General features: G+C 46.2%; 1 protein-coding gene across 1 annotated transcript in view; it reads left to right on the top strand.

Moving 5' to 3' along the window:
- TRPC5 (transient receptor potential cation channel subfamily C member 5) overlaps window positions 1-27660 on the top strand; it is a 96466-nt gene that overhangs the window by 59314 nt on the left and 9492 nt on the right. Inside the window, exons 5-9 of the mRNA XM_039572243.1 lie at window positions 1321-1460; window positions 5400-5722; window positions 10243-10438; window positions 26392-26598; window positions 26749-26790. Coding sequence (XP_039428177.1) covers window positions 1321-1460; window positions 5400-5722; window positions 10243-10438; window positions 26392-26598; window positions 26749-26790 — 908 coding nt within the window. The remainder of the gene's footprint in view (window positions 1-1320; window positions 1461-5399; window positions 5723-10242; window positions 10439-26391; window positions 26599-26748; window positions 26791-27660) is intronic.

Below are 27660 nucleotides of genomic sequence, written 5' to 3'. Positions count from 1 at the left end.
ATTATGCTTGTGTGGCCATTGACCTGCTGGCTGGCAGCTGAACAGCTCAGATTGATATTTGGGGGCATGCAGCAGTTCATTGCAACTTTGCCTGCTCTTCAGATTGAACTTCAGGTCCTTAAAGTTGAGTTGCAAGCAGCAGATCAGTGACCACTGCAAGCAGCAGATCAGTAACCACCGTGGTTAGGAAGGGGCAGCAGTTTGGGTAGTTATGTTGGTAATGCACCTGGAGGTGTACCTTGTTTTGGTTTGTTTTGTTTCCTTTTCACGCACGTTTCAGGTTTTCATTCAAGGATAATGTAAACTGGGTAATCCAAAATACCTGGGGTTTTAAAGACATTTTCAGAAGCACCTAGGGGATGAAGGAGCTTAGCTGCTGTTTGCTTTTTAATGGGACTTAGGCTTTCAAAAATACACAAACAGTTCTACAATAAAGAAAATAGAAGTTACTTATAATCAGAACTGTGTCAGGTGAATTTAGCAGTCTGGTGATGAACTTCAGAAACTGTCCCTCACCCTTTTCAGCTGCAAGGAGGTGTAGTGAGCATTAGCAAGTGCCAAAAATTATCACCAGAAGGCATTTCAGAGTTGAGATGATGGACTCTGGCCGTATCCTTGGGAACAAACGCTCACCTCACAAAGCCCACAGCCATATCTGACATGAGGTGAGTCACTGCCGAGGGATGTGGTGCCAGGCTGCAGTGCCCTGTTTCATGATGAGTCTTACCTTTCCTCACAAATAATCCCCTGTGGGCTTTTTGTAGAGCAAGATGCATAAATACAGTGGCTGAGCACAGAGAATGGATCTGCTTCTTCCTTCTTTGGTGTGGTATTTCCAGGTCAGGGAGGAGCTGTGCTGGCACGCAGGAGCTGGTTCTGGTGTTGCTAGAGAAAGTCAGGGAAAATCAGTGCTGTCCAACAGAGCAGTGAATTGCTTATAGTGTCTGCAAGAGCAGACAATCTATTAGAAACTCTACCAAATACAGCTGCTTAAAGAGTTTATTCACGTAGAACAAATTTCAGCAGAGCCAATTCACTCACACTGGTTATAAATAACATGTGTTTCAGGCAGTCTCCTCATGTGCATATCTGGAGCCCTGGGTAGGAAACCAAGGTCTTTTTCAGCTCTCTCTAGACTACATTCCCCACAGACTAGTAAAATATAATCAGCAGCATTGTACTTTGTAGAAGGCAGGAGGGATGAGGCGTTTTTTCCAAGCTGTTAATGTCAAATTGTCTGGTATTACATCATATATATACACACAGAGCTTTAATGGCAAATAATGCCTTGTCATGACAATGAACTCCCTTTCTTTCCAGGTTTCATCTGGGGAGAAATCAAGGAAATGTGGGATGGTGGATTCAATGAGTATGTACATGACTGGTGGAATCTGATGGATTTTGCAATGAACTCCCTCTATCTTGCAACTATCTCCCTCAAAATTGTTGCCTACGTCAAGGTACAGTAACTTGGGAGAGGGAATTTGTAAAGTGCTGGTGAGGGCTGTAGTACACAGGGTACAAACTGTACAAATCAAAATCACAGAGCAAAGAAAACAGCAGCTTTTCAAGCAGTCCAATTTTGAAAATTCACCTGGAGAGCTTATTAATTTGTTTGGAGAATGAACATCCTGCTCATTCTGACCCTTTGATTAAAAGTTAAATAGATTGTTTGGGCACTGGGGAGAAATTTCTCTACTTTCTGTGCCTTTTGTAGCTACTCAGTTGCCAAAGCACTTTGTTTCCTGTGCTGGCACTGGACCTCCTTCAACAATGCATAGGGAAAACATGGCTTTTAAATAAAAAGGAAAAACAAGGGAAGGGTTACCTGAAAACTTCTAGAGCCAAGATGCTGTAGTCCTACAGATCTGGAGATTATGAATCAGGAGTTTGTGAAAGGGCTACTGAGAAGAGCAAGGCTGATAGAAAGGCTTCTGTCTGATAGAAAGGGGTCAAGTTGTTCCTCAATATGTAACCTATGGGCAGGGAAATGACAAAGGAGCAAGCTGGGGCTTTAACACCCTGTAGGTTCTTCCCTGTCATGTTCCATTTGTGGGGAGAGTGCACATCAGAGCTCATCCTCAAAAGCACCTTCCACATTTATAAACTTGTGATGCTTCAGATTAGCATATGCACAGGGTTTGAAGCCAGGGGATGGCCTGAAGCACTTTCCTTCTATCTCCCTTTTTTCAAAGACAAGACACAAAAGGCATCCTGTAAAATTCCTTATGCAACAGCTCTCTTTGGCTTCAGCTGGAGCTTTGTGCTTGGCCTACTTCTTCCCTTGCTATGAATCAGCAGCAGTTTCACTGCAGTCAGTGAAATTACTCAGGTGTAAATCGAGTTACTGGGATCTGCTCCTTGGCCACTCCTGCTCTTTCCAGTTTTGCCCTGGTGGAAGGGCTCTGCTTCTGACAGCCCAGCTCCCAGTAACCAGGACAAGCACTTCCCCAGAGGAACCCTGTTTAGTCCTGCCCAGCAGGCAGAGGGGGAAAGAGGAGAAAATATCACAAAGCCCATTGACTCCAAAATGCAAACAGCCCTGCTATGGGGCCTTTGTAAAATTCTGAAGGCTGCAGTCGTGGTGAGTCAGCTTTTCAAAGGGAAAAGCTTTAAGCTGGTTGCTGCTCCCTGAAGAGGCAGCTCTGTAACAGCATCAAAGCAGGAACAGATTATGTCTTTTATTCTCCCAACATTCAGAACCAGGGAGGAAATTACAGACTTGAAAGGTTGGTCTTTAAACTGCAAGCAATACAAAAAAAAAAAAAAAAAAAAGCTGGAAATGGTAAAATGCACGGAGAAATCTTAAAATGTTAACAATCTGGTTCTTTCTCACACACAAATTACTAGAGGAGCCGTGCATCCACGGGTTTATGCAGTCACACACTGGGATTTAAACTCGCAGCCAAAGCACAGGTACAAAGGCAGTACAGCTCTGTTTGTGTTCCCTGTAAGAGCTACAGAAACGTGCAGGTAAACTATGAAACCCCATATGGCAGCACACAAAGGAGGGTTTGCAGGAATAGATCTGTTTGAGCCCAGATCAAACCCTCTTGGATTAAACCTGGCTGATCTCAGGTCAGCTCCTGATGAGGGCCAGTGTCAGACAGCTCTGAGAGGGGGCATCAAAGCTTCTGTGGGAGCAGTTCTGAAATACGTGGTCACAGAAGTTCCCTCTGCCCTGTGTCACTCGGGTTGCACTGTGCTCACAAACGTGAGGGTTTATAACGTTGATAACGGCTTCAAAACATTTTGCAACATGGTTTGTTATTTATAGAAGAGCCCTGAGCTGGAACAGGCTGGGATATACGCCAGTATACCATATTCTAACACTTCTTAGAACTTCAAAGGATTACACGGACATTTAACTTTCTGCCAAATAGCAGAAAAAATAAATTGCATACTGACACTAATGTTTTCCATCCTTGTTTTTACGTGAAGACTTTTTTTTTCTCTCCTTGATTTGACTGGTTCCAAGACCTGGCTCTAATATTGTCTGATATCAATGGAATCTTCAGGCTAATTATAGGGTAAAAATACTTTCTTAATCAGTTTTCATTTGCTGCATTGAATTATCATGTAATGAGGAAGGGTAAATGTGACAGCATGGTGTAATTTATTTGTACTATTCTGTGTACATCTCTGCTGTGTTTCATCTTCTGAATAGACATTAAAACAAACTCCTCCAGCCTTCCCAGATACCCGGCTTCATTAGGTAACTCTGAAATCTGCTGTTTCTCTGTTACCTGTGATGCCAGGCTCCTCTGAAGATTCTATTTGCCAAGCAAGGAGATACCATCAGTTTATAAAGGGCCAAAATACGGCCTGAACCAGTTGCTTCAAAAATAAGTGTGGGACACAGAAGACCTTTTCCCATATCTTTATGTGCAATCTGTGCTCAACCTTAGCAGAGAGGCCCTGGGCTGCTGTGTCCAGCCAGCCTGCAGAAGAGAATTGGGAATAACTGTGCAAATCTGCTGTCCAGGCTTCCCAATCCCAGCCACCTACCCCCACTGCTGGATATCCACAAAAAATTAACCTCTCTGCCTGTCTGTAGGCATTTTAAGACCCATCTTCAAATCAAGTTAACAGGCTCAGGCCATGATGTTCACGTAATAAAGAACAGTTTGGAAATGTCAGAAGCAATCCGAGGTCATGCTGAAATGCCTTTGTCTCATGTCTCATCTCCTTCATACAGAGGGACAGTTTGAAATATCAGCCTACGTTTTGCTGAGCCCTTGAAAAAACTGGGAGCTCATGTATTGGACCTTCAGATTTAAATAGAAAGTCTCTGCAGTCTTGTCTGTCAGTGTGATATTGGTACCATTTCCTTTTCAAACGTACCAAAATTATTTTAGAGGCCCTAAACACGCTGGTTATGGTGTTAGCTGTGTTATTCTGAGTGCAGCTTTGCCTTTCTATGCATGTTAAATGAGCAGAGACAAATGTTAAAAGGACAGTTACTCCTTGATGTTAAATGTCTTTGACTCCATTCTCTGTGCCACTGTCGTTTGGCCAGAGCAGTTACATTTTACAGAACCAGAGCAGTTACATTTTACAGAACCAGCTCTTTTGTGTTACCTGCTCGCATCTGGCTGCTCTTTGCTCAGAAAATGCTTCTGCTTTTACAGTTACATTACAAACCCAGTTAATGTTGTAATTGATGCACTCAACTGTACCCAGTGTTTCAGCTGTAATTAAGACCTCTGCTTTAGCAACTCTCCTAAAATTGCCATGACAAATTAACTAATAAGAAAATTAATATGAAGAAAGCCCTTTGGTTCTGGGCTGCTGGAGCTTTTTTTTAGAGATTACATGGGAAGGAAAGCATCCAATAGTTCATTGCTTTTCTTCTTCCCTTCCTTCTCCCTCCCTCCCATTGTTCCTGGAATGTGCAGTTGTTTATAATGTGCAGTCATACTTAGGAGGAAAAAGAACAAAAGTAATTGGAAATTTACATCTGGAACATGCTAAAATCTGAACCCCTTTAACTGTTGAAAGAGGAGATTGTGTATGAACGCATGGACCTAAGGAACCCACAGACTGTGAACTCAAATGTAAAACAAATTACATTCAAATTTCTCAGTTTAGGCTAAGAACAGCCAGCATACCCAAAGCCTCTAAAGAAAACCTGGTCCCACATCTCTCACCATCAGGGGATCATAATATAGTAGGCAGAAGTGATAAAAAAGCATCATTAAACCTTCATCTCTGCCCTAATCAGTCCTGAATCCTGAGTCTGACAGCAGCTGAGATGTAAGGGGTTAAAAGTCCTTCTTGTGCCACAGTAGCTGGTTAGGATTTACCTGTGAAGGGTTAGAATCAGCAGGTGTGACTCTCTGAGTTACTCAGAGTCATTACAACACAATTCACTTTCATACCCTTGTTCTTTCTTCCAGTACAACGGTTCTCGCCCGAGGGAGGAGTGGGAGATGTGGCACCCGACTCTCATTGCAGAAGCCCTCTTTGCAATATCCAACATTTTGAGTTCCCTGCGTCTCATATCCCTGTTTACAGCAAACTCACACCTGGGACCCCTGCAGATTTCTCTGGGACGCATGCTGCTAGACATCCTCAAATTCCTTTTTATCTATTGTCTGGTGCTTCTGGCTTTTGCCAATGGACTGAACCAGCTTTATTTTTATTACGAGACCAGTGCCTCGGAGGAACCCAACAACTGCAAGGGGATCCGATGTGAGAAGCAGAACAATGCCTTCTCCACGTAAGACATCCTCTCCTTTCTGTTTCTGAGGCTGCTTCCCCTGTTCCTTCCCTCCCCTGCCTTTGCCTGCTGCCTGCCACTGCACTGACAGAGCCTTTATTTATTCATTTGCAAATACCAGGTGAGGTGGCTGGCTCTGCAGGAAAGGTGTGAGTTAAGTGGGGCAGACATTCTGCTGAGCTCCGCTGTCACAAAGACTCTTAGGTCTGGCAGTGGGAGACCTTTTAGTTCTGGACCATGGAGTTTCCCTGCATGATCCTGCACCTTAAGTCTTACTATGTCTATGCACAATTTCAGTATGTTTGAGAAAGGAGGTGTCCTTTTGCCACAGTACTGAAGAAAGGAGGGGAACTTGAATAAAATGTAGAGAATAAGAGATAAACCTATTAAAAACAGGTATTAATAAATAACGTGATACAGCAGCAATAACAACAATCTCACCTAGACCATTTTTCTGGATGCATGATGTTGCAGGCTTCTCTGATTTCCATGCAGACTAAAATCCCAGCAGAACCTTTTTTGCTGGGAATGCTGGTACTTTACTGAGATGCTGGCATGGAAATTGCTGTGAGGACAGCTGGCAGAGCTGAAAGAGAGAGCACATGCTGAAAAATAACATGAATTGTCTTTCTGATGTATTTGTTTTAATTACTAATAGTAGAAATAATTATAATAATCAGCCCCCACCCAATTGTTCTTGCCGCTTGCACAGTACTTAACTCACAATGGCAGGAGAAATAAATAAAGCACGGTCTAGAAAAAGGCCCACGCCCTGCAAACAAGCAAAACAAAACTGTTGTCCACCACTTCAGGCTACATTAAATAAAACTTGTCATGATGCCCAATAATTCTCCACCCTCTGTCAGCTGAAGGCTTGGGGTTAAGAAAGGATTTGGGACGTATTTGCACCGTTACCAAAAACAGATGATGGCTGAGGCCACATGACTTGGTTGGGAGAGGAAAGGTGCCAGCATTGTCCTGTGGGCTCTCTCCTGAAAGAAACACAGAATTTTCATGGGATAGAGCCCATCCTTCAAGAGCATCATGACCTGGTAGACCAGACATGTGCCATTTCCCTCTGCAGAGCAGGAACACCATAGGCTTGATTAATTTTCTCATGAAACCGATCTCTGTCTGGGGGGAAGTGAGTGGACCTGCACTGTGCTGATGAGAAGCAGAATTTAAGATTTCAGACTCTTTTCTGTTTCAGTTGCTTCATGTGCCCCAGAAATGTGTCGTGCTGCCCTTGCAAAGGAATTAAATAACAAATACTATTCCTTTTTCTGCGTCCTTATTGATGCAGCAGCCAGAGGGAGGAAGGTTTGGCAAGCACAGTGTGTGTTAAGGGGCAAATTCTACCTCAGGAAGGGTCAAACCCACTGGATTTTATCCAGTACCAAATCCTGCCTTTCTCTGGAGCTATGGTGGACAGCTCTGTCTGGTTCTGCATTCTGGTTTGGGCCTGTCACCACTGCAAACCAGTTTTTTTACAGATTTCGTTGTGTCAGGTAAGTGGAGAAAGCAACAGCAGGATTTGACTGAGGAAAAAGAGCATTGGGCCAGCAGGAAAAAATACCCCAAACCAACCAACCTGAAGTCTGTAAGAAGGTGTAATGTCTTGGCAGCTAAAAATTATACAAGAAGCACTTAGCAGAAAGTGTGTAGATCAGCTTAAATACAAACCACAATTTCTCCCACCCCAACATTCATTTAAACCCCCTGCCAAGGGAATGTAGCACAGAAAGGAAATTGAGGGGGCTCAGCCTTTGTGGCAGAGGTTTGTGTAAAACAAAATCCCAGTGGGAGGGGATCCATTAGGAGTGAGGTCTCCTGGCAGGGGACAGAACACTCTGCAGGTACTTTTTGTTTGAGGCTCGCTTAAGAAATTTATTTAACGTGTTCTTAAAAGTTTAAATGGTCGTTATTAACACCCCCAGCACAAGCTGACATTTGGCTGGGGAACAGATGCACAGCATGGGGCAGCAGCTGGGAAGGAGCAGCTGCAGATCCAAATATTGGGTTGGGGGGGGAAGCAAACAAGGCTGGAGCCAGTCCAGCCAGAGCTGGGTACCCTCCCTTTGCTTGTGGTTCATTCCTTATGAAGAAATAAATCTGAAAAGCTTTGAATCAGTGCACTTTGATTCCCACCAGCATTCCTGGGCAGTCACACAATGAGCTCTAATTCTGCAAGGGGAGGAAAGAGGATGCCCCTCGAGTGTGTGCAGCTCGTGTCAAGTGTGACACCTGTTTACTGGCACATTATTTCCTGTTACTCTCAAAGGGTGGGTTTTAACATTTTCTTGGTGAGGAAATTTTCTGCATTGCACACACAGATCATGGAAAAGTAATATTCCTTTGTGACAGCGAGGAGGGGAAGTCATGAATAATTTAAGCATTTCTGCTTTGGCCTTGCCATCCCTCAGAAAGCAGAGTGCCTGCTGCTTAGGCAGATGATTGGAAAATATGTTTATAGCTGTGATGCTGGCAACTGAAGGAGGGAGAGGAGAGTGAGGAAGATGAGGAAGGGGTGGAGGAAGTCACAGCTCCCTGCCTGCTGTGTCCTTCTCCCTGGAGGGTCACCCTGCCATTCCCCCTGGGATGCAGGTTCCTGTAGCAGAGGGGACACTTGCTCTCTCTGAGCTCCCATGGAGAGTGGTAGAGCTTTGAGAATTCTCCTGTTTGGTTAAGATTCAAAGTACACTCAGAAGGACAGGATAGTCTCTCAATCACAATTTCCAAAATTCCAAAGTAGTGTGAAAGTGTGAACCCCCCCTGAAATATGGACTGTGAAAAGAAGCTGTGGGCCCATCCTGTCATTAAACACTGAGGACATTAAACCTGAGCCTTACTGCTGTGCAGAGCTGCAGGAACCACTTGGTGTCTTTGTCAGGACATGTTCACATTTAAATACGTTGGCCTTAGTCTGGACCCAAATTACACACCTGGTTAATGCTGTGCATCCAGAACAACACATTGATCACTTCTGGAACTGATTTCAGTTTAATGACAGGAACTCTCCTGTGCGTACAGCCCAAGCAATACTTCTACTGTTAATAGTAAAAATACTATAAATATTTTAAAAGACAGCCAGCATTCCACCACTTCTAGTAGAAATGCTTGGCATTCTTTGGTGAATCCTTTTTACCATCTCAGTTATTTAATAAGCCTAACAAACACCCTGAGCTCTGGGAGAAAGGATTTGTGCTTTAAAGCATCTTTATGATTTTGGCCAGTGAAAAACATAAGCTACATCCACAAAGTATAAACAAAATCCTCATATAAGGCAGGGGGATACATGTGAACAAATGCCTGGAGATGATGGGAGAACAGATTCCTGGTATGTCAAGTAAAGCATCTGAATTATTCATATTGATTTATCTAGTAGTCGCATCTGAAAATATCTGCTGACCTCAGGCCAAAATGGAAACTCTTAAACAGGCATATAAATGTCATTTTTGGATGATATAAATGCCATATTTTGGAAAGGCAAAACAAAGATGCCCAAATAGAGCAATTATTTAGATTGCTGATTACACATCTGACGTGATTGCGAAAGGTCACTTGTCTGTGGCTGAAGCAAAGACAGACCTGGGATGATCTCATCAGCTCAGTGGGGTCAGGTCTAGTTCATCTATGCAAGGAAGGCTTCAAAAGAGGAGAAACACTTGAGCCGAATTAATGTGATGACTCTTTCATTTGAGTCATTACTGAGCAGTGGCTGCAGGGTTCTCTCAGGGACTCTGCCCTGCGGTGGGTGAGAGCTGCTGCACCAACCACTCAGAGCCACCAGCGTTTTTGGGCAGGTGCACTGCAAACAAAGCAGCGTTTTGGGCAGGTGCACTGCAAACAGAGCAGTTTTTGGGCAGGTGCACTGCAAACACAGCAGCATTTTGGGCAGGTGCATTGCAAACAGAGCAGAGTTTTGGGCAGGTGCATTGCAAACAGGGTGACAGCAGCTGAAGCAACTGCAAGCTCTCATCCTGTATCAGAGCAAAAGGTGCAAGAGGCTGTGATTTCTGCCCTCTCCCACCTCGTGGTGCCTTGTTGTTGTGCACTGTTTAACTGCTGCAGTCACGCTGTACTTTGGGATGGGTTCCCTGAGCATTTATCCTGCAGACATGGTAATGATGCAGGCACTGATTAAACAGGAGGGTTTATGGATAACAGCAGTATCACAGCATGGCAATTTTAATTAAATGGAATATATTGTGGCTGTTCTTTGCACGTGTGCAGAGTGGGAAAGGGAGCCTTGAGTTCCTCAGGGTAGTTCTGCTCACTGCATCTCACAAGGACATGGACTGGGCTCTTGGACAGAGAGCAAATGCTGTTGATGGGACAACTCTCACATGCACTGGCTGGTGGGTCACAGGCTGAGCACAGGATGTCCCCAGAGAGGGATAAAAGGCTCTGCTGAGTGGCTGCTCTGTGGTGTCCCCCAATGTCTTGTGATCCCTACCTTGAAGGTCATTTTCCATCCCCCAGCATCAGGTAGCCAGCTAAAAATCCGTCGTTCTTTGCAGGCTTTTCGAGACCCTCCAGTCACTCTTCTGGTCTGTGTTCGGGCTGCTGAATCTCTACGTCACCAACGTGAAAGCCAGACACGAGTTCACAGAATTTGTTGGGGCCACGATGTTTGGGACCTACAATGTCATCTCCCTCGTTGTGCTGCTGAACATGCTCATAGCCATGATGAACAACTCCTACCAGCTCATTGCTGTGAGTTACCTCCTTCTCTTTTTGCTGTTGTTTTTCCCCGTGTGCCTCATTTGTCTGACTTGAAGCAAGTGGGTACCTTCTGGGATGCTGGAGACTGCTGCCCCCAGTTTCTGACAGCAGGTAGTTGGGATTTCTGCTCACCAGCCTGAATCATGCCTGCGGAGGAGGTTTTGCTCTGTTTGCAATGCTTCTTAGCTGGAAAAGACTCATGGGCTGTGATCTGCCCCTGTCTCCTCCTGTGGAGTAACCTTGCTGACCATCTTGGGTGTATAAAGGGAAACCTTCCCACTGCTTCCTGATGTTTGGTTTTAACTTGGGGGGTGGGTGTTGTGGTATATTTTTTTAATCCTATTTCTGTTTTCTCATGTGAAACCGTGTGTATCGGGAGCCCAGTCCTGCAATTTCTTTTTCCACAGTCTTCCCACTTGAAAGTAGATCATGTCCATCTGTAATACCAGAGTGTCCTGGCTATAAAACCATAATCTGAGATTCCTGAGTAATCCCAGCGCAGGATGGATCTGAGTTGAGGCAGCTCAGGGCTGTAGAGCCCTTACCAAACTAAACTTTCATTTGAATGTTCAAAACTGGCTTCTCCACTGTAATCTCATTCTGTGTACCCAAAAGCCAATCTGTACCTTGATGATTAAATTTGTCAACAGACTGAAAGCTAAAGCAGCGTGGCTCTGCATTTTAAGGCTCTTAAGGACAGGAACAGTATGGAAGCAAGCAAAATCTTGTGTGCACAGTACTTCAGAGAAACCAGCGGGCACTTACTTTCCAGTTCTCACCACTATCATGATAGGTTTGGAGATGGTGAGGTGATGGACTGCTGCATCATCTGGGAACAGAAAAGGACTGGGGGGAGTTGTTTGTGTCCTTGGCCGGTCACTCGGTACAGGCAGAGTAGAGGCTTCTTCCTCAGCTTTGGGTGACGCTTGATTTACTCTAGAAGATAAAGCAGAGAAAAAACAGAAGCAGCACCAGTTCTCCTACTGTTTCCATTCCCAAATTCCTGGACGAGTCTCCGGGGGAATGTGTGGGTGAGCTCCTTTCCTGGCTAAAGCACAGAGGGGAGTATTGAGTTGTTCTCTTGAACAGGTTCCACAACTGTTGTTGATTATCTGCTGATTCAAGTGGCTCCTAAATTCACTTGGTCAAACTGAGCACAGACCCGTCAAATTGCTGATACTTTTGGACATCTGATCTTTATCATGGTAAAAAGTATGAGAAAAACTGGACCACTGACCTTCCAGATGAGCAGAAAAGCAGTTTATCACAAAGGCATCGCTGCTTTATCAGTCTGTTTCAATGCTTTAAGTGCTTTCTCTTTGTTCACTGCTACTCCTCACATTCCAGGGAGACTGGAATGAGGGACAGAAAACAAAGATTCTCTCCTTGGCCATTTTCTCCAATTCCCCTTCCTTTATTGTCATCGAATAGGCTTGTCACTAAGACAAAGCCCAAGCCTAAGACTGGCATAAGAATAGCAGTATTTGCTATTCACTGTGCCACAAACCACTCATCATTCTTTCCCCTGAATAATTCGAGTGATGCAATGACACATTACACACAATCCCACATGAATTAGAGGGACCCATCATAACAATTAACTGAAGTGAACGGTCCAGAGAGGGCTGTTGTGTCAATGGTTTTGTGTCTGGAGCAGCTGGGAGCAGGGACTGGCCCCATCAGAAAGTCTGCCCTTGACAGACCCGGCGGTAGGGGACTGAACTCCCCAGATAACCGAGGCAAAGCACAGAGTTCAGCGTGCACCATGAGCCCCTGCTCGGGAAAATGACACTGGAAATGCTACAGGAGGCTTCTTTGTCACTTAAACTGTCTCGCTGCAGCTGATACCGAAAGCAGTGACATTTCCCTGGAAGGCAAGAGGCAGTCACTTCCCATCTCTTCCCGTGCAGTGCATGCAGCTTGGGTTTGGAAGCTACATTTCTCCATGCTTTCTCTGAGGGACGAATTTCCTTCATGTGTCTTCGAAGGGCAAACATCAATTAATCGCTTCCCCGAAGAAAACAAGTCGTTAATGAACACTGAGCTTTACAAATGTGGGTAGTTTTTTAACCTCCCTTAATCAGGTTCACCCCCTGCTGAATCACAGCAGGCTGGGCGCTAGACTGGGCATTTCTTCCTCCTGGTATTTATATTATACCGGATACACATGGAATGACAGCTTCCAGGGGGGAAGGAGGGGAAAGGAGTCCTTGGGGTGGGTTGGAGGTCTTCTTCTCCAGTGTACCAGCAGGAAATCCTGTGCCACGAGCATCACTGCGGAGAAATAAAACAGACGTGGGGGATGAGACGCGAGTGCATCTCTGCCTGCTGATTCCCCTGCAGTGGAGTGGGGAGGACATCTTCATTAATCCCGTTTGTTAACGAGCTCCAGGCACTGCTGCAGTGCAAACAGGCTTCCTCCCCTCCTCTCTTCCAGGGACAAATACACCTAAAGCATTTGTAGCAGCTATTCTTCAGATTTTCTGCTATACACACACATGAGTTTCTGCTGGGAGGTTTGAGAAAGGAGACTCTGAACTGCTCTTCCTTGGCCCTTGGTTGTGTCTCCCCAGTCTGGGGATCAGGGCTTGGTGCTAATTAGGTGCTGCAGGCGCACAGCATGAAACCACTGCTGTCTGTGGAAGGCAGGGGAAGGCAAGCAAAGAGTAAAAACCTCTGCACAGCTTCGAGTGGTTCTTGACTCAGAGAAGGAAGAACGTTTCTGCCGTAATTTTGTTGGGTTTTTTCCCTCAGCTATTTCAGACTTCAATAAATACATACTTCTAGGAGTGCCCTGAAGCAGTTTCAATATCGATTATTTTCAGACAGCCCATTTTTCTCTTTTGCCAAACTGTAGTTTGGTTATGGCAGACACCATCTTTCACCAAGAAAGCAAACAAAATCCAAATGCAGTCCCCCAAATTTCCATACACTTCGTGCTGTTTCAATATGGGAAGATCAGAATGTTTTATACAAGCAGCACAGGATACAATGGGATGTTATGCACTGCCAGGTCCCTCATCTCAATACCTTCCCAGACATGACAGAAATACCATCACCCGAGGAAGGAAAGAGGAATTTGTCACAATCACAAGAGGAAGGACAAGGGAATGAGGTGAGAGTAGCCAGGTGGCTCCATCATTTCTAAGTGACAGAAAGTAACTGAGTGGGTGATGAGGACACTTTATGTGCTGGGCTGTTTCTCATCAGAGCCACTTGGCTGCACCTGAAGTCATACAGTCCTCCTGCCAGTTGGTAATTTTTTCAAAATAACCGGGATAGTTGGTGTTCCTGAGGGTGCAGGTGCATTTTGGCCCTGGTGGTGCCCTCGAGTGCAGGTACATGCTGCAGGGAACTCGTATTCACATATTTTCTGAAAGCTCTTCCTTATGGACAAACCTGTGATATTCTGGGGAGTCAGGCAACAATTAGTCACTGGAACTGCACCAACAGTTCTGGCTGTGCAGCAGCAGGAGCAATACTGATGGGAGAACAGCAAGCAGGGGCCACGTGCAGGACGAAAAGCACGGGCTGTGAGCTGGTGGTCAGAGCTGCAGGTGAGTTAGGGTGATAAACGGTGCACAGCAGCTCTGCAGCACGACCCACCGGCACATTAAAGAGAGATACAAGCCCTCACAGCCTTCAGATGTTTTAGGATAAAAGCACAAAGATGCTTAATACCTCAGGGATTACTTACACCAAAGTGAGCCTGAGAAAGATTCCCTCTACCTCCCGTGTGTGAAGGTGTTGCAGCCTCGAGTGTGTAATGCAGGGTCTATGTGTGATGCTGGAATAATGACTTCACTCCAGCAGTGAGTATAAAGTTACAAAATCGTTCTGTAAATTGTGTTTTGTATCCTCCTATTGGTTTGTGTGTCTGTTATTTCAAGCTAGCTCGTCTCAGCTGTTACAGCAAAAGACTGCAGCCTTTAAAATTAAAAAAAAAAAAAAGAGTTTTAAGTGTGACTCTGAGAGTAGTATATGATGAAATTGGAACTTAGTTGCCAGTGTTTGGGTTGGAGGAATCAGGGCACTGGGCACCAAACTGCAGGTGCAGTTTTAGGTGATGGAATGAAATAGAGTGAATTAGCACACAAAGTGAAGGATGAGAATGAAGATGAGAGATATTTTCATAGCAAAGCAAAAGCTGTTCAGTAAACAGGAATGGCATGTGCAGCTAAAAAATAAATAAAACTTTGACAGGAAGTGTAGGGGATGTTAAACATGGGATTTTCTCAGACTAGAGAGTTTAAAAATTAAGGCACAGAGAAACATAAAGATTTTTCAGCTCCCTATTACATTGTTTCCAAGATAACATTGGATTTCCCTCAGGTGGCAGTTTCAAACTTTTCTTCATCTGCAAAGCACACAGATTCCTCCACTTTTCTGCACCAGCTGAGCTCCCTCAGCACCATGGCAGTAATTGCTACCCGGTTTAATTCACAACACCAGCAGAATTCTCTTCCCCACTGTCATTTGTGACCCTTAGGACTGTCAGAAAATGTTCCTCTGCTTGCACAACCTGCACAGTTATTACCTGGTGGTTTTGCTAAGGAGGAATTTTATCAATCAATAAACTTAGTTTGAAATACAACATCTGGCCAGTCCCTGCAGGTGGCAGGTTTTGGGGTGGTAGGCATTCCCCTATAGAGGTTAAGGCCAGCTCCTAAATCCGGACTCAAATCTAAGCTCTTGTAAAGCATCAGGAAATGTTCATCTCACCAGCCCCATTTCAGAACCATTAATTTGAATTTCTTGGAAATTAAGCTGTCGGTGGTTTTTGACTCTGTCATGCAGCAGGAAATGAAATTATGCTCTTGTTATGTTGCCAGTACAAGCTGGGATTAATATTTCTTGAAGCTTTTTATGGTGCAGCGAAACAAGGAGGTTCTAGAAAGAGGATGAAATGGCTCTTCCTTGGTTTGCCAGCTGAGTGAAATCCCTCTCTTTGTCCCTCAGTTTTGTGGCCCTCAGAGCCTCCTGCTGACCAACACACACACCTGCTGCCACTGCCCACATGCAGAACCTGTGTTTGAGGTGCAGGTGACACACTCAGACCTTTTCTTCATTCCACAGCACAACTGTAATTACCCAGATCTCAATTACTGTGCTCCTAAAACTCATCCACGGCATCAGCAATAATTAATTGCAATGGGAAATTCTCCTGCACTTAGTCAGTGCCTTCAGTGACACCTGGACAGGGAGACAGGACACGGGTGAATGGCCTTGACCTAAAGGAGGGTGGATTTAGATCAGATATAAGGAAGAAATTGTTCTGTGAGGGTGGGGAGGCCCTGGCACAGGGTGCCCAGAGAAGCTGTGGCTGCCCCTGGATCCCTGGAAGTGTCCAAGGCCAGGTTGGATGGGGTTGGAGCAGCCTGGAGTAGTGGAAGGTGTCCCTATCCACGAGGGGGGGTGGGATGGGACGATCTCTAAGGTCCCTCCCAACCCAAACCATTCCATGAGTCTGTGATTCCTGTTCTATTTCCCCATGGAGTACAAGCCATGTGAAGAAATGCTGGACCCCCACTCTCTGTTCCCTCCTGAGGAGCTGTAGCCCACCTCTAGAGCAGTGGGATTGATTCCCAAGGCTGAGTGCTCTCTCTGGACCCTGTGACTGGCTGTGGGGGGGACTCCCAGCAGGTTTTTACTGGAAAGTGAAGGGAAATAGGTTGCAGCCGTGGTGTGTTGGGATGCTCCCATACAGCCAGAGGTCCGTGTGTGAAATTAGCCCTGGAGCTTTGCTCCAGACTGGCAGGCAGCTTAATTGCTTTTTGTTATCAAGCTAAAGGATTCATTTGAAGGTGTAGAACTGTTTGTCTTTTTGCTGGCTTTGGCCTAATTACATGTAACCCATGGACTTGAATCAAGCTGTTAATATTCATCTGGTGTTTGCAGAGCCTCTAAATAGAGGCACTCGATGTGCTCCAGCTTCACATGCTGCATCTTCTGTTGTTAGACCAGACAAAGCTCATTCTCCATCCTAGGATCCAATCCTGCCACTCCTGTGAGTGCTGTCAGCAGAATCAGGAGGTTCATCCTTTCTGTTGCATTTTTCATCTTTGAAACCACAGAGGTTTATGTGTCCCTGGGTACCACCATGGCCAAACCATTTCGGGGCTTACTCAGGGCAGAAACGTTATACTTAAGTAAAAAAAAAAAAAAAAAAAAATCAGCTTGCAATCTGTGGATGGGCCCTGGCTGATTTAAGATATTCCAGGGAATTTGCTGGCATTTATTTCTGGAATTTTCAGGGCTGGGCTCTGGGATTTTTTTGGTGTAGTTAACACCCCAGTGCCCCGCCTGACAGGTCAATAACTCTCTGCCCATTACGTGAGAGCAGCACAGCAAGGTTTGCTCTTGCTACATGATAGAAGTTGAAGCATCCAGATGGAACCACATAGGTTGCAGCCCCCTGCATTATCCCATCTTTTATTTAGGCCTGACAAGCTCAATTAGCATTATCTTGTGCTTCTGCATCGAGGGGACTCTTGTTAGAAAGGCAGGAGAAAGGAGGAAAAGTGAAAGATAAAGGAAGAATATCACTGAGGAAAAAGCAGTGCAAAACTAAAAGGGATTTATCTGGGAAGAGCTTTCCCCTGGTACTGAACAAACAGCTATATTACTAAGAATTCTCTGAAACATGGCTTTTTAGATGCCAGTGCTTCACAGATTTCCTTTTCAACACGCTGCAATCTTGCAAATAAGTTGATGCTGATAATATAGATTAAAGAGGACACACACAACCCCTTCTAATTAAATGGGGATATGATTAATAACCTGGATGCTTTAGCTCCTTGTCTGTTTCTGTTTGCTGATCCTGTCCCCTGTAGCCCCTCATCTATAACCCCTGTTTTTTGGGGGAGAAAACAGGGGCTTCTCTCCTGAGTCAGTGCTATCTGCACAGCTCAAGGTTCACCTACAGACTCGAGCAGTCTCATACATTTATAATCTATCCCTTCCCTTTGGCTCAAGGATGTATTTAAATGGTCAGGACACAGGATTTGTAAATTTTGGAGCAATTACTCAATTTTTGGCAGCAAGGCTCAGGCACTGCATTTAAGTGGCTGTGCAAGCAGGCTGCCTTCCAGAGGTGCTGGGCACCTGCTGCTCCCTCTGGTGCTGTGACCTTTACAGGCTCAGTAAAACACATAACCCAGCTCCACTCCTCTGCTGAGGAAAGGCAGTTTATGGCCAGTCATAAAAGGGCAAAACACTGAAGCATTTGGTGCCTGAATACATGCACAGAGTCACGCTCCTGCGAGGAGCAGGGAGTGGGACATGAGGAGCGGCAGCCTTGCTCCCGCCTGGCTTTGATTCTGAGGAGGTAAGGGAATTCTGAGGAGATAGGGGCAGGTGAAGCCTGGCACCTCCCAAACCCCCTGCAAACCCCACAGGCTGTTCCAGCCCAGTTTCACAGCGTCCTGCTGCAGTCCTCACCAGCACACCGTGACTCACAGGCTGCATGCTGGCTGCTGGGCTCTCCCCATGGCTTCAGGCACACGTGGTGGATGGAAGTGTCATGGTTTGTCCTCCCCTTTGAAATACACCTGCAGCGACTCAGCTGGAGAAGACAAGGTCAAACCAAGTGCTTTGCACACGGAGTAGAAAGTGGTGGATTCTGCAGTGCTCCTTCTTTCAGGGCAAGTTTGTGCCAGAGAATCATCCTGGCTGTGTCCAGCAGAGAATCCAGCTGTGCCAAGGCTCCCACCCACCAGCATTAGGCGGCCTGCACTGACGTGATTGAGCACCCTAAAGCCAGAAGAGAGAACTGAGTTTGATTCCTAAGCTTTAGGAATGGTTTCTCAGAGAGGAACGGGCACTTTGCTAAGCCCAGCAGCATCTCCAAGTGCAATGCAGATATGATCCCTTTGCAGTGATAAGTTTATAGACTCTTAGAATGGCTTGGGTTGGAGAGGACCTCTGAAGATCAAATCCCAGCCTGACTGGCTATGCAGAAAATCAAAGACAATATTCTGGAAATAGGGCAAGTTGAAATGAGGCCGAGTTTGTTTATTTTTTGCTTTGCTACTAACAGAGTCATCAGCATTCAAACACTTTGGGTTAGCCATACCCAAAGGTGAGGTTGGGCCTGCTCAGCCCACCAGTTCTCAAGTTACTTGATATTTACCTGGCTGGAGGTAGTTAACATTATCGGCACAGATGCCCCTTATCTCTCTGACCTTCAGCATGAAAAGAGGCTCTTATCAGGCAGTGATGAAGGAGAGAGAATGGATGGCAGGAAGAACAAAGCCTTGGTGATATCTTCCTCATTGTTTCTTCCTGCTGAGGCTTTTTAGAGAACTGTTTCTCTGCATGACCTTCCCACTGCTCCGATTTATCTGACTATTAAAATAAAAACGGAACTTAACTGGAATATGGCTGCAGAAACAAAAAGGTGTCAGTTCCCATAATTTAGCTGCATTAAAACCAGCACAATCCCCAGTTCTCTGTGTTCTCTCCAATATAATATTCCCTGGCCTTCTCATTAGCTATCGTTGTTTCCATCCAAGATGCTGGGAGATGAAAAGTATTTGATATATCTCTATATATGTATATATAACCTAAATACATTGTGGAATGCAGCGCATTGCAAGCTATAATAAAAATTTTAATTATGAATATCTTCTGCACATGGAAGTTATAAATAGCAGAGATGCTAAAGCATGCATTTTCCAAGTACAAGCAAACTGATTCCCCGGGGCTGGGGGAAGCAGCCGAGGTTCTGGGAAGGGATGGCCGGTGCCACAGCCCATCTGACAGGTCTGCTGTGCTGTCACCCAGGAGGGAACATCCCTGCTCTCTGCCTGACCCGGTGTGTTCAGGAGCCACTTGTGGTTTTCTTTTCCATTGCAACCAACCCCATTTCCATAATTCCTGAGCCTCTTTGGCTCCAAAGGTGGAGTCCTTTATCCATCTTACAATAAAATGCAGTTGCTGTGTTGTGTCTTGTTGACATTGCCCTGGCCATTCCCAAGGGGGGGCCTCGGACACTACAAAATCAAGGAAACTTTTCCTAACTTCCTCCATTACAGCATGCTCTTTCATGGCTCTGCCAGCTGGGATCTTGCCCCAGCTTTCAGGTTTTTATGGCTCACAGTTGCAGTGATGGCTTATCTGCTGTGTAAAACTTCAGATTTGGGGTTTTTTTTCCTTTGTGCTCTGCTTGCTTTCCGCACCTAAGAGCCTTGCTGCCTTTTGCCAGACAAGGGTAGCTCTTGCCTGGTCAGTTGCCTGCATCCTCGTCCAAGAATTCACTTTCCTTGTTCCCCAGTGCTAGTACTTATTTATGAGTATTTCTTCAGGACCTGCCTGTGCTTCATGAACATCCTGTTCTCTGCTGGAGCCAAAGTCCCCCCGTGTCCCTCTTGGAGCTGCATCCCGGGGAGCTGCTCTCCCTTTCCACCCAGCTGCCTTTGCCTGCTGGTGCAGGGGGTGCTCCGGGTGTGTTTTCCCTTATTTTCCTCTGCCAAGGGCTCGCTGTCCCAGGGCACTGCCACAGCTCCTCCTCAGAGCCACTGCAGCTGCTGCCCAGGACTTTTCCTTGCCCACTGCAGCCTGGGCTCATCAGTACTTTCATCTCTTCTCTGGCTGTCTCATGCCCTAACTGTTCTAATTGCTTTTTCCAATGCTAGATTGTCCCCCTTTAGTAATTTTCCTTGTATTATTTTTGAGATTGATCCTATTAAGTTCTTACCCTTCAGTATGTCATCCCCAGCTTTGAAAGCGAAGTCATTTGTTGCCAGCTGCAGCTGAATTACCTATGCATTAATTGCCTTTGTAGCTTCCTGATTTTCTCACAGACTTTTTCTTCCTATGACATCTTTTTCTTTGAAAAATGTTAAGCACCATTTACGTCAAAGAGCCTGCTTGGATTTTTGCTGCTTGCTTCTCTGAGCTTGTCACCAAACCCCCGAGCTCTGCCCAACAAATATTACAAAATTAACAGCTTTAAAACTGCACAAGAGTTGCCTGTGTCGAGTTCTGTAAAGATTAAGTTTTTCCTGACCCTCTTTCTGCAGTGCTTTCTGTTCAGGACACACAAGGGCATCTTTCTTGTGCCAGCCTGCTTGAAAGCCAGCACTGATGTATTTTCTGTGCTGTTTCCTGCTCTGGATTTAGCACAGAGCAATAAAGAGGCACGTGGAGAGAGAAATACATTAAATAGAGTCTAATGACTTCTCCTACGCTTTGCAGCACTGCTAATTACACAGCAAAAAAGACACCTTTGAAGTTCCTGTGCCTCTCAGGCAACCAGCCTCCCTTACTCAGTAGCCTGCAAGGTAAATGTTCCATCCCCCCCTTCCTTCCTAGAGGGAAGTACAGCTTGGGCACATCCTAACCCTGTGGGGCTGCTGGTGGCTCTTCCCTGGGGCGGGTCAGCAGCAGAGAGCTGCTCCTGCTGCAGAAATCACTCCAGCTCCTGCCAGCACTCCTGACACGACTAGAAAGCTCCCCAGCCCTCCTTCAGAGGCACTCAGCCACAGCCAGACAGCCTGGTCCCCAGGGCATTGTCACAGCCATCTATATCTGCAGCTGACAAGGCAGCAGCCTGGTTTGCAGCTTAGCCCACAGCCTGTTGTGTAATAAAACACAGGAAAGGCACACGCAGCCCTTTTCGTGCCAGCCAGAGTGATGCTGGAGATCTTTATATGTTATTCCTTCCAAGTGGGTGTGGGGAGGATTTGCATCCCAGGAGCACACTTCCCAGAGGAAGGGGCAGGAGCCCTCGGGCAGCTCTGCATGGCACAGAGGAGCTGGAGCAACTGATTATCCTGGGATGGTTTGACAGTGGAAAAGTTTGATGATCTCAGCATGCCTGGCTGCTGAGCATTACCATCACCCCAGCATTAGGTTTTCTAGAATCACAGAATGGTTTGGGTTGGAGGGAACCTTAAACATCTCGTTCCAGCCCTGCCATGGGCAGGGACACCTTCCATTGTCCCAGGCTGCTCCAAGCTCCATCCAGCCTGGCCTTGGACACTTCCAGGGATCCAGGGGCAGCCACAGCTTCTCTGTGCACCCTGTTCCAGGGCCTCAGCACCCTCACAGGGTAGGACTTTGTCCTAATACCTAACCCTGCCCCTCAGAGCTGAGTGTTTGAGCCACGGCTCTGCACCAGCCTGATCCAGAGCAACCCTCAGAGTTCTGCAGCTGAGTGCAGGGACGCCTGCAAAATCCACTGCATCACCAGCATCCATCTCAGCCTGTCCCCTGAGCCAACCAAAGCTCAGGGTTATCCCAGGGCTTTCAGGGATGCTAGGAACTTAAGAGGCAGGAGATGGGACTCCCATGCCTTGATCTGCCACAGGCTTCCCATGGGATGTGCTTCAGCTCCTGAGTGCTCAGATAAATTCACAGTGATTTCCTCCACCAGCTTCCCAGCCATGAGGGAGCTGGAATAAAGTCATGGAGAGGTTAAGGAAGCTGGAGGCTGTGGCAGTGGTATCCACCTCATGCAGAAAGCTGACAGCATCTTCCCCTGCTGGGTCTGTGCTGGCTGGGTCAGGACTCACTGCTGTCATTTGGCAAAGTGTGATCCTACCTGTATGGCCCAACAAGGAGAGGGTGATGGAAATCTTTATAGAAAACATCTCAGAAACTGTAAACAACACATTTCTACACAGAGATAAAGACAGAGATTAATGCCTGAATTATCCTGGATAATTAGTGTAGCAGGTAATCATTTAAAATATGGCACATCTGTGAATATATCACTTTGACTGCATTAGAAAATATTTGCAACTGCTACAGTGAAATGGCTCCAGCCATCCCACAGGAAAATCTTTGTGGGAGATTAATTCTCACTTCAAATGGCAGAGATTTGCAAGAGGATTATGTGGCCAGGATGACACATTCACATTGTGATAGGAAGTGAGACAGGTTTTTTTATTCTCACAGCAAAGCTGAGTGCTGGTTTCTTTGAGTTCATGTGTTCTTTGAGCTTGAGGGCTCAGCCCTCTTAAGTAGAGTGTTTGATAGCTGAAATGCTGAACAGTGCTTGAAAGAAAATGGTGACAAGAACAAGGGCGAGAGAGACAGAAGCTCTCAAAGAGAGGACAGTGAAATCCCAACTTAGATCAAAATTCCTAAAGCAACAAGGTCACGCTGGCAAAACCGGTGAATGTGGGGTTTTAGCTTATTATAAATGTTACCAAAGAGTTGTCATCTAAGAACACTGCATGAGGCAGCACAGGTCCGGGAGGATCCTGTACTCACTGCTCAGACTCAGGCACCTCCCAAAAATGTGTCTCTTGCCCAGGGGCCAGCAGTCACTGGGGAGACACCCCAAACCTGGAGCACGTCTGGTGGGGCCACATTCACAGCCTGTGCAAGGACTGATGTCCTGGCTGTAACTCACAGCTGCTCCAGGTTTGAACTGGGCACAGAACAGATACTGAAGTGGTTTTTTGGTACTCAGCACAGGGAGGAGAGTTCAGGGAGCTGTAGCTTTGTGTGGGGATTTTACTGCTTACGGCACTAAGGAGAGCTCTAACCAAGAAAATGGTGGTTTCCTGGCACACAAAGACATTGTCAGTAAAAGTGAAGTGGCTCTTTGCTATATATTTCCAACACAAAACTGCTGCCAGGAGCTCTCATCTGATTTGCTCAGGTTCGCAAAACATCAAGGTGAATAATTGAGACAGGCTGAGTTTGTAAACCCTGGGGGATTTGCAGCAGCAGAACAGAGAAGGGAAGAAAAGATACTTCGAGCTTTGTACAGAGGGTCTGCTCTGTCTTTTAAGAGAGGTTACGGTGCATTTGTTGACTGAGACAGCACAAGAAGAAATACAGGTGGGGTGAAGCCAGCATCCCCCAGCCTCACCCACAGACACACTTAAACCAACAGGGATTTGTTCAGACCAGCCTCAAAACTTCCCAAGGGAAAAGTCCTGCTGAGCTTCACAGCACTCAGCCCCTAGGAAAGCCCTTGTAGTCACAGAATCCGGGATGGTTTGGGTTGAGATCACCCTGCCATGGGCAGGGACACCTTCCATGAGACCAGGTTGCTCCAAGCCCTGTCCAGCCTGGCCTGGGACACTTCTAGGGATGAAGTGTCCCATCCAGCTATTTTAAAATGAAAGAACAAAAAGTTAAAAAACCACCCCACTTTGTGCAGAAAAGCTTTTTTAGCCCTTTCCCTCCTTTCCCGGAAACAAATTTGCAATCCCCAAGGTAGAGGATTGCCTTACCTTCCTCTTCAAACAGCATCCGACAGCCGCTGCCAAACTGCGTCTGCCCAGGACCGGCCCTTTCAGAATGTGCTGAAGGAAACTGCTGCCAAGTCACAGCTCCTGATCCCACCACTGACACCTTGCCTTTGATGGACCTTTGTAGAGGGGAAGGGTGGATTTATCACAGAATATGCCGAGTTGGAAGGCAGCACATTCACACCTACTCCTGTGCTGACAAAGAATTTAAAAGATACGTCTCTATCCAAAATAAACCTTTGCACTCTCCTTCGGTTCCTGCCCTGCCCGGAGCTCCCCAGCTGCCCCAGGCAGTGCTGCCAGGTATCTGGAGGTCCTGCTCAGCCCCAGCAGGGCTGTGTAATTCAACCCTGGGCTCATGCAGCTCTTTCCCTAGGAAATGCTGTAGGTGCTCAAACCAGCAACATGCAGCTGCCCCTGGGCTTTTCCTGGTAGTGAGCAGGGGAGGTTTAGCTTGGATATCAGGAAAAATTCCTTCTCCCAAAGAATCGTCAAGCACTAGCGTAGGCTGCCCAGGGCAGTGGTGGGGTTTCCATCCCTGGAGGGATTTAAAAGGTGTGTGGATGTGGCACTTGGGGACAGGGGTTAGTGGTAGCCCTGGGGAATGGTTGGACTTGATGATCTTAGAGGGCTTTTCCATGATAACTGGAAAATAATGTAATATCTAATGCTATATCCAAGTGAAGCACAGAAAGTGCAGCTCAGGCCCCTTCTCTGGGGATAGATTTGCTCTCCCCCCTCTCTGGTCCCTCTGGGCTCACCTGGCCTGCAGTGCCCATCATTCCTCTTTTTTCAGCTCAAGCTGCCCACACCTGGAAAGGTCCAGGTGGAAAGATGGGCATGAGGGAGCTTTTAGGTGCAGGGAGCAGCCAGCCCTGCTTCTGGAAGGGGCTGGGGCAGCTCTACCTGTGACTGGGAGCAGTTGATAGGCAGGAGTTGTCCTGTGGGCTGGCGCGTAGAGACAAAAGAACTAAAAATGAGCAGGAGTTGGTCTTCTTCATTTTTTTTTTTTATGGTGGCAGTTATTCCTTCTGCTACAAACTGCATTTTTTACTACCCAGAACTTCACTTCCAGCAGCACCAACCTGTGATACTTCACAGCAATGCTGCAGTTATGGGGTCTGATGGTGTGGGAGGAAAAAGGGCCGTGTCAGGCTGCACCTCTGAGTCTACCTATGGCTTGCTGTGGTAAATTGGCAGGGGACAATCATGTTCTCAGCTGGTTCAGACCATCTGCAGAGATTAATGTGCTCCTGGGCCGCTGAGACAGTCGTTCTAAATCGAAGGCTGCACATAATTTGAATACCTTACCAAAATGGAGTTCAGCTGCACCTCACTGTCAAAATGTGAGCATATTTTACCCATGTCAGGGCGCTGGAGCATGGCCAGAGAGCCAGTGTAGTAATTTTTTGGGCATGATGTTCAGCCATATTTTATTAAACTCCCTGTCCTACACTTCAGTGCCTGCCTGCGAGAGCTGCAGCCCAGCACCCCGTGCTCAATAAGCTGCTTGTTCCAACCTCGCTGAAATCTCCTTGGGAAATTAAAGTCCTGCGTTGTCCTTTTCTCCCACCTTGCGTTGTTCCTTAGCCTGAATCATCGTGGCTTTGGTTTAATCTCGTGTCAGACACTGTTCAGGCAAACGCTGAGCAGCTGAAATGTCACAGCCATCAGCTTAGCACTGTCCTCTGCAGTGGTAACAGCACACAAATCCCCCATTTCGGTTCAGTGTACTGGTGTAAGCTGTGTTCAGCGCAAATCATTTCCCTCCCTTTTCTGCCTAATGTCAGAATTTCTGCAGAACACACAAAACAGGGGCGTTTTTTCAACTTTAAAACTAGCACAAAGCAGCACAAGATCTGTTTTGGATCTCTGGCTGCAGGGAGCTGCCTCTGCCCTGATGTTGGAGGGAATATGCTCTTTGTTACTGGGTTGGCTCCATGGACTAAATTGCAGAGAGTGCTCCCCAAATCCAGCTGTTTTGAAGTCTGTAAGGTCAGGCTCTTCCATAACTCAGCAGTCCTTTCCTGGGGACTGTACAGACCCTCTGTCTATCTGTGCAGCTCTAAAATGATGGTGTTAACTTCCCACCTCCACTTTGTTGGGTTGAAAAACACTAGGGCACAGCAAGCCATCCCCGTGATAATATAAATGCAAAAAAACCCCCACCAACCTAAGAGTAAAATGTCTCTTGGCTTCTGTAAGGATAATGCAGAGGCAAGATGTAAAATACGGCACACATAAAATGTGTCATTTCCTTATAAGAGCAGAATTAATGGAGGCCATAAAAAACAAATCAAAAACCACTATGGAAGACCTTTTTCCCAGGGAAGAATATGAGAATTCATTGGGTTTAGACATGAGGAACAGTGGTTTGTGATAATAAAAGTGCTAGCAAAAAGCAAAATAAGAAATGTGTTTTCTTGCTTCTTGCATTGGTGAACTAATAAGCAGAACCTCTTAAGGACAAAGCTGGCCTCTAGCACATGGAATTCTCCTTGCTGGGTCTTGCTCTCCTCTCATTTCTCAGTGGCTGGTATTTTTTTACTCCAACTGCATTTCACACCAATTTTTTTAAGCCCACCCCCAAGCAAGGGAGATGTAAGGAGTGATACTGCTCTGCCTGTGGCTGGAGAAATCCCTCCTTGCTCACTCCTCACCTCCTCAGCCGTGGGCACTGGCTCCAGGAACACCTGCCTGCAGCTCTTGATGGTCTCTGCCTTTCTCTCACAGGACCATGCAGATATCGAGTGGAAGTTCGCACGGACAAAGCTCTGGATGAGTTACTTCGATGAAGGTGCCACTCTGCCCCCTCCTTTTAACATTGTGCCCAGCCCCAAGTCGGTGTGGTACCTTTGCAAGTGGATCCACAACCAGCTGTGCCCAGGTGATGACTCTGACAATGAACAGAAGAGGCACGAAAACCTCAAAACATTCACAGTAAGGAGCTCACGGCTTTGCGCTTCATTTCTGGAGGGTGTTGGGCTGTGAGGGATCAGCAGAGGGTTGCTGGATCATAACGCTCAGAGCCATCAGGAGCTCTAAAGACAGGGCCAGACAGGTGACACCCCTATGCCTTTCTCTTTCCAGGAACGACACGCTGACAACCTGATTCAGAATCAACATTACCAGGTAAACTCTTGGGCACATAAAGCTTTTACCTGCTATTTCTTTCTCCTCCTCATTTTCTAATACTTCAATTCTTGCTTGCTTCCAGAATATATTTTGATAAGTGTAGCTCCTCTAAGAGGATTTTGCTTATCGTGGATTAAAGCATTTCCTCATTGGAGGTGGATGGTTCAGTAAATCTGTCCTTGCCTTTCAGCCCCTCTGGAATAGTGGAAAACTTGCAGGTATCAGTGTGGCTGTGGAAGTCAAGGTCACATCCCCATTGGCATCAGGCTGTCAGGCCATCCTGATTAAAACTATTTCTGCAGCATTTTTGCACTCTTGAATTGTTCCTCTCTTGCTCTTTTGTGTGAAGTATCCCTGACTCAGACTGTGGTTGGGATGTTCTTTTGTTTGGGATGGCTCAGGAAAGGAGGAATGATTCCTTTGCTGAATCTTGCTGGTTTTGTTTATCCTCAGCTTGCCTGTCATCAAATACTCATTAAACTCAACCTACAAAAGGATGAAACTTTATTAAAAACACCAGCTTCAGCCCTTGAATTCAGTGGGATGTATTATGCCAGCATGCTGGAAGGAAAAAAATTCTCCAGAATGTTAGGTGGTACGTTAGGCTCCACTGCCAAAAGCCATTAGTAATTTGTCTTCCTGAAGACATCTCCTGCTTTCTGAAGAGCACTTTTATCTGAAGTTGGTGGTTAACATAATTAGTCACCTTTGACAACTGACATACGGTGCTTTCTGACTTCACAGCACAGCTTACGGCTATGACATTGGGATCTCTTAAAAACCTCCCAGCAGAGCCTTGGTGCAGACACCATCTTCAGCTTGGTGGTGCTCAGACCTGTTTATGAAGGGGGAGAAATGCAGGGCAGG

This window comes from Corvus cornix, chromosome 4A (genome assembly GCF_000738735.6).
Source record: "Corvus cornix cornix isolate S_Up_H32 chromosome 4A, ASM73873v5, whole genome shotgun sequence".
Taxonomy (NCBI): Eukaryota; Metazoa; Chordata; class Aves; order Passeriformes; family Corvidae; genus Corvus; species Corvus cornix.
Note: the sequence above shows the minus strand (reverse complement) of the source record. Positions and strands in the feature narration are given on the sequence as shown.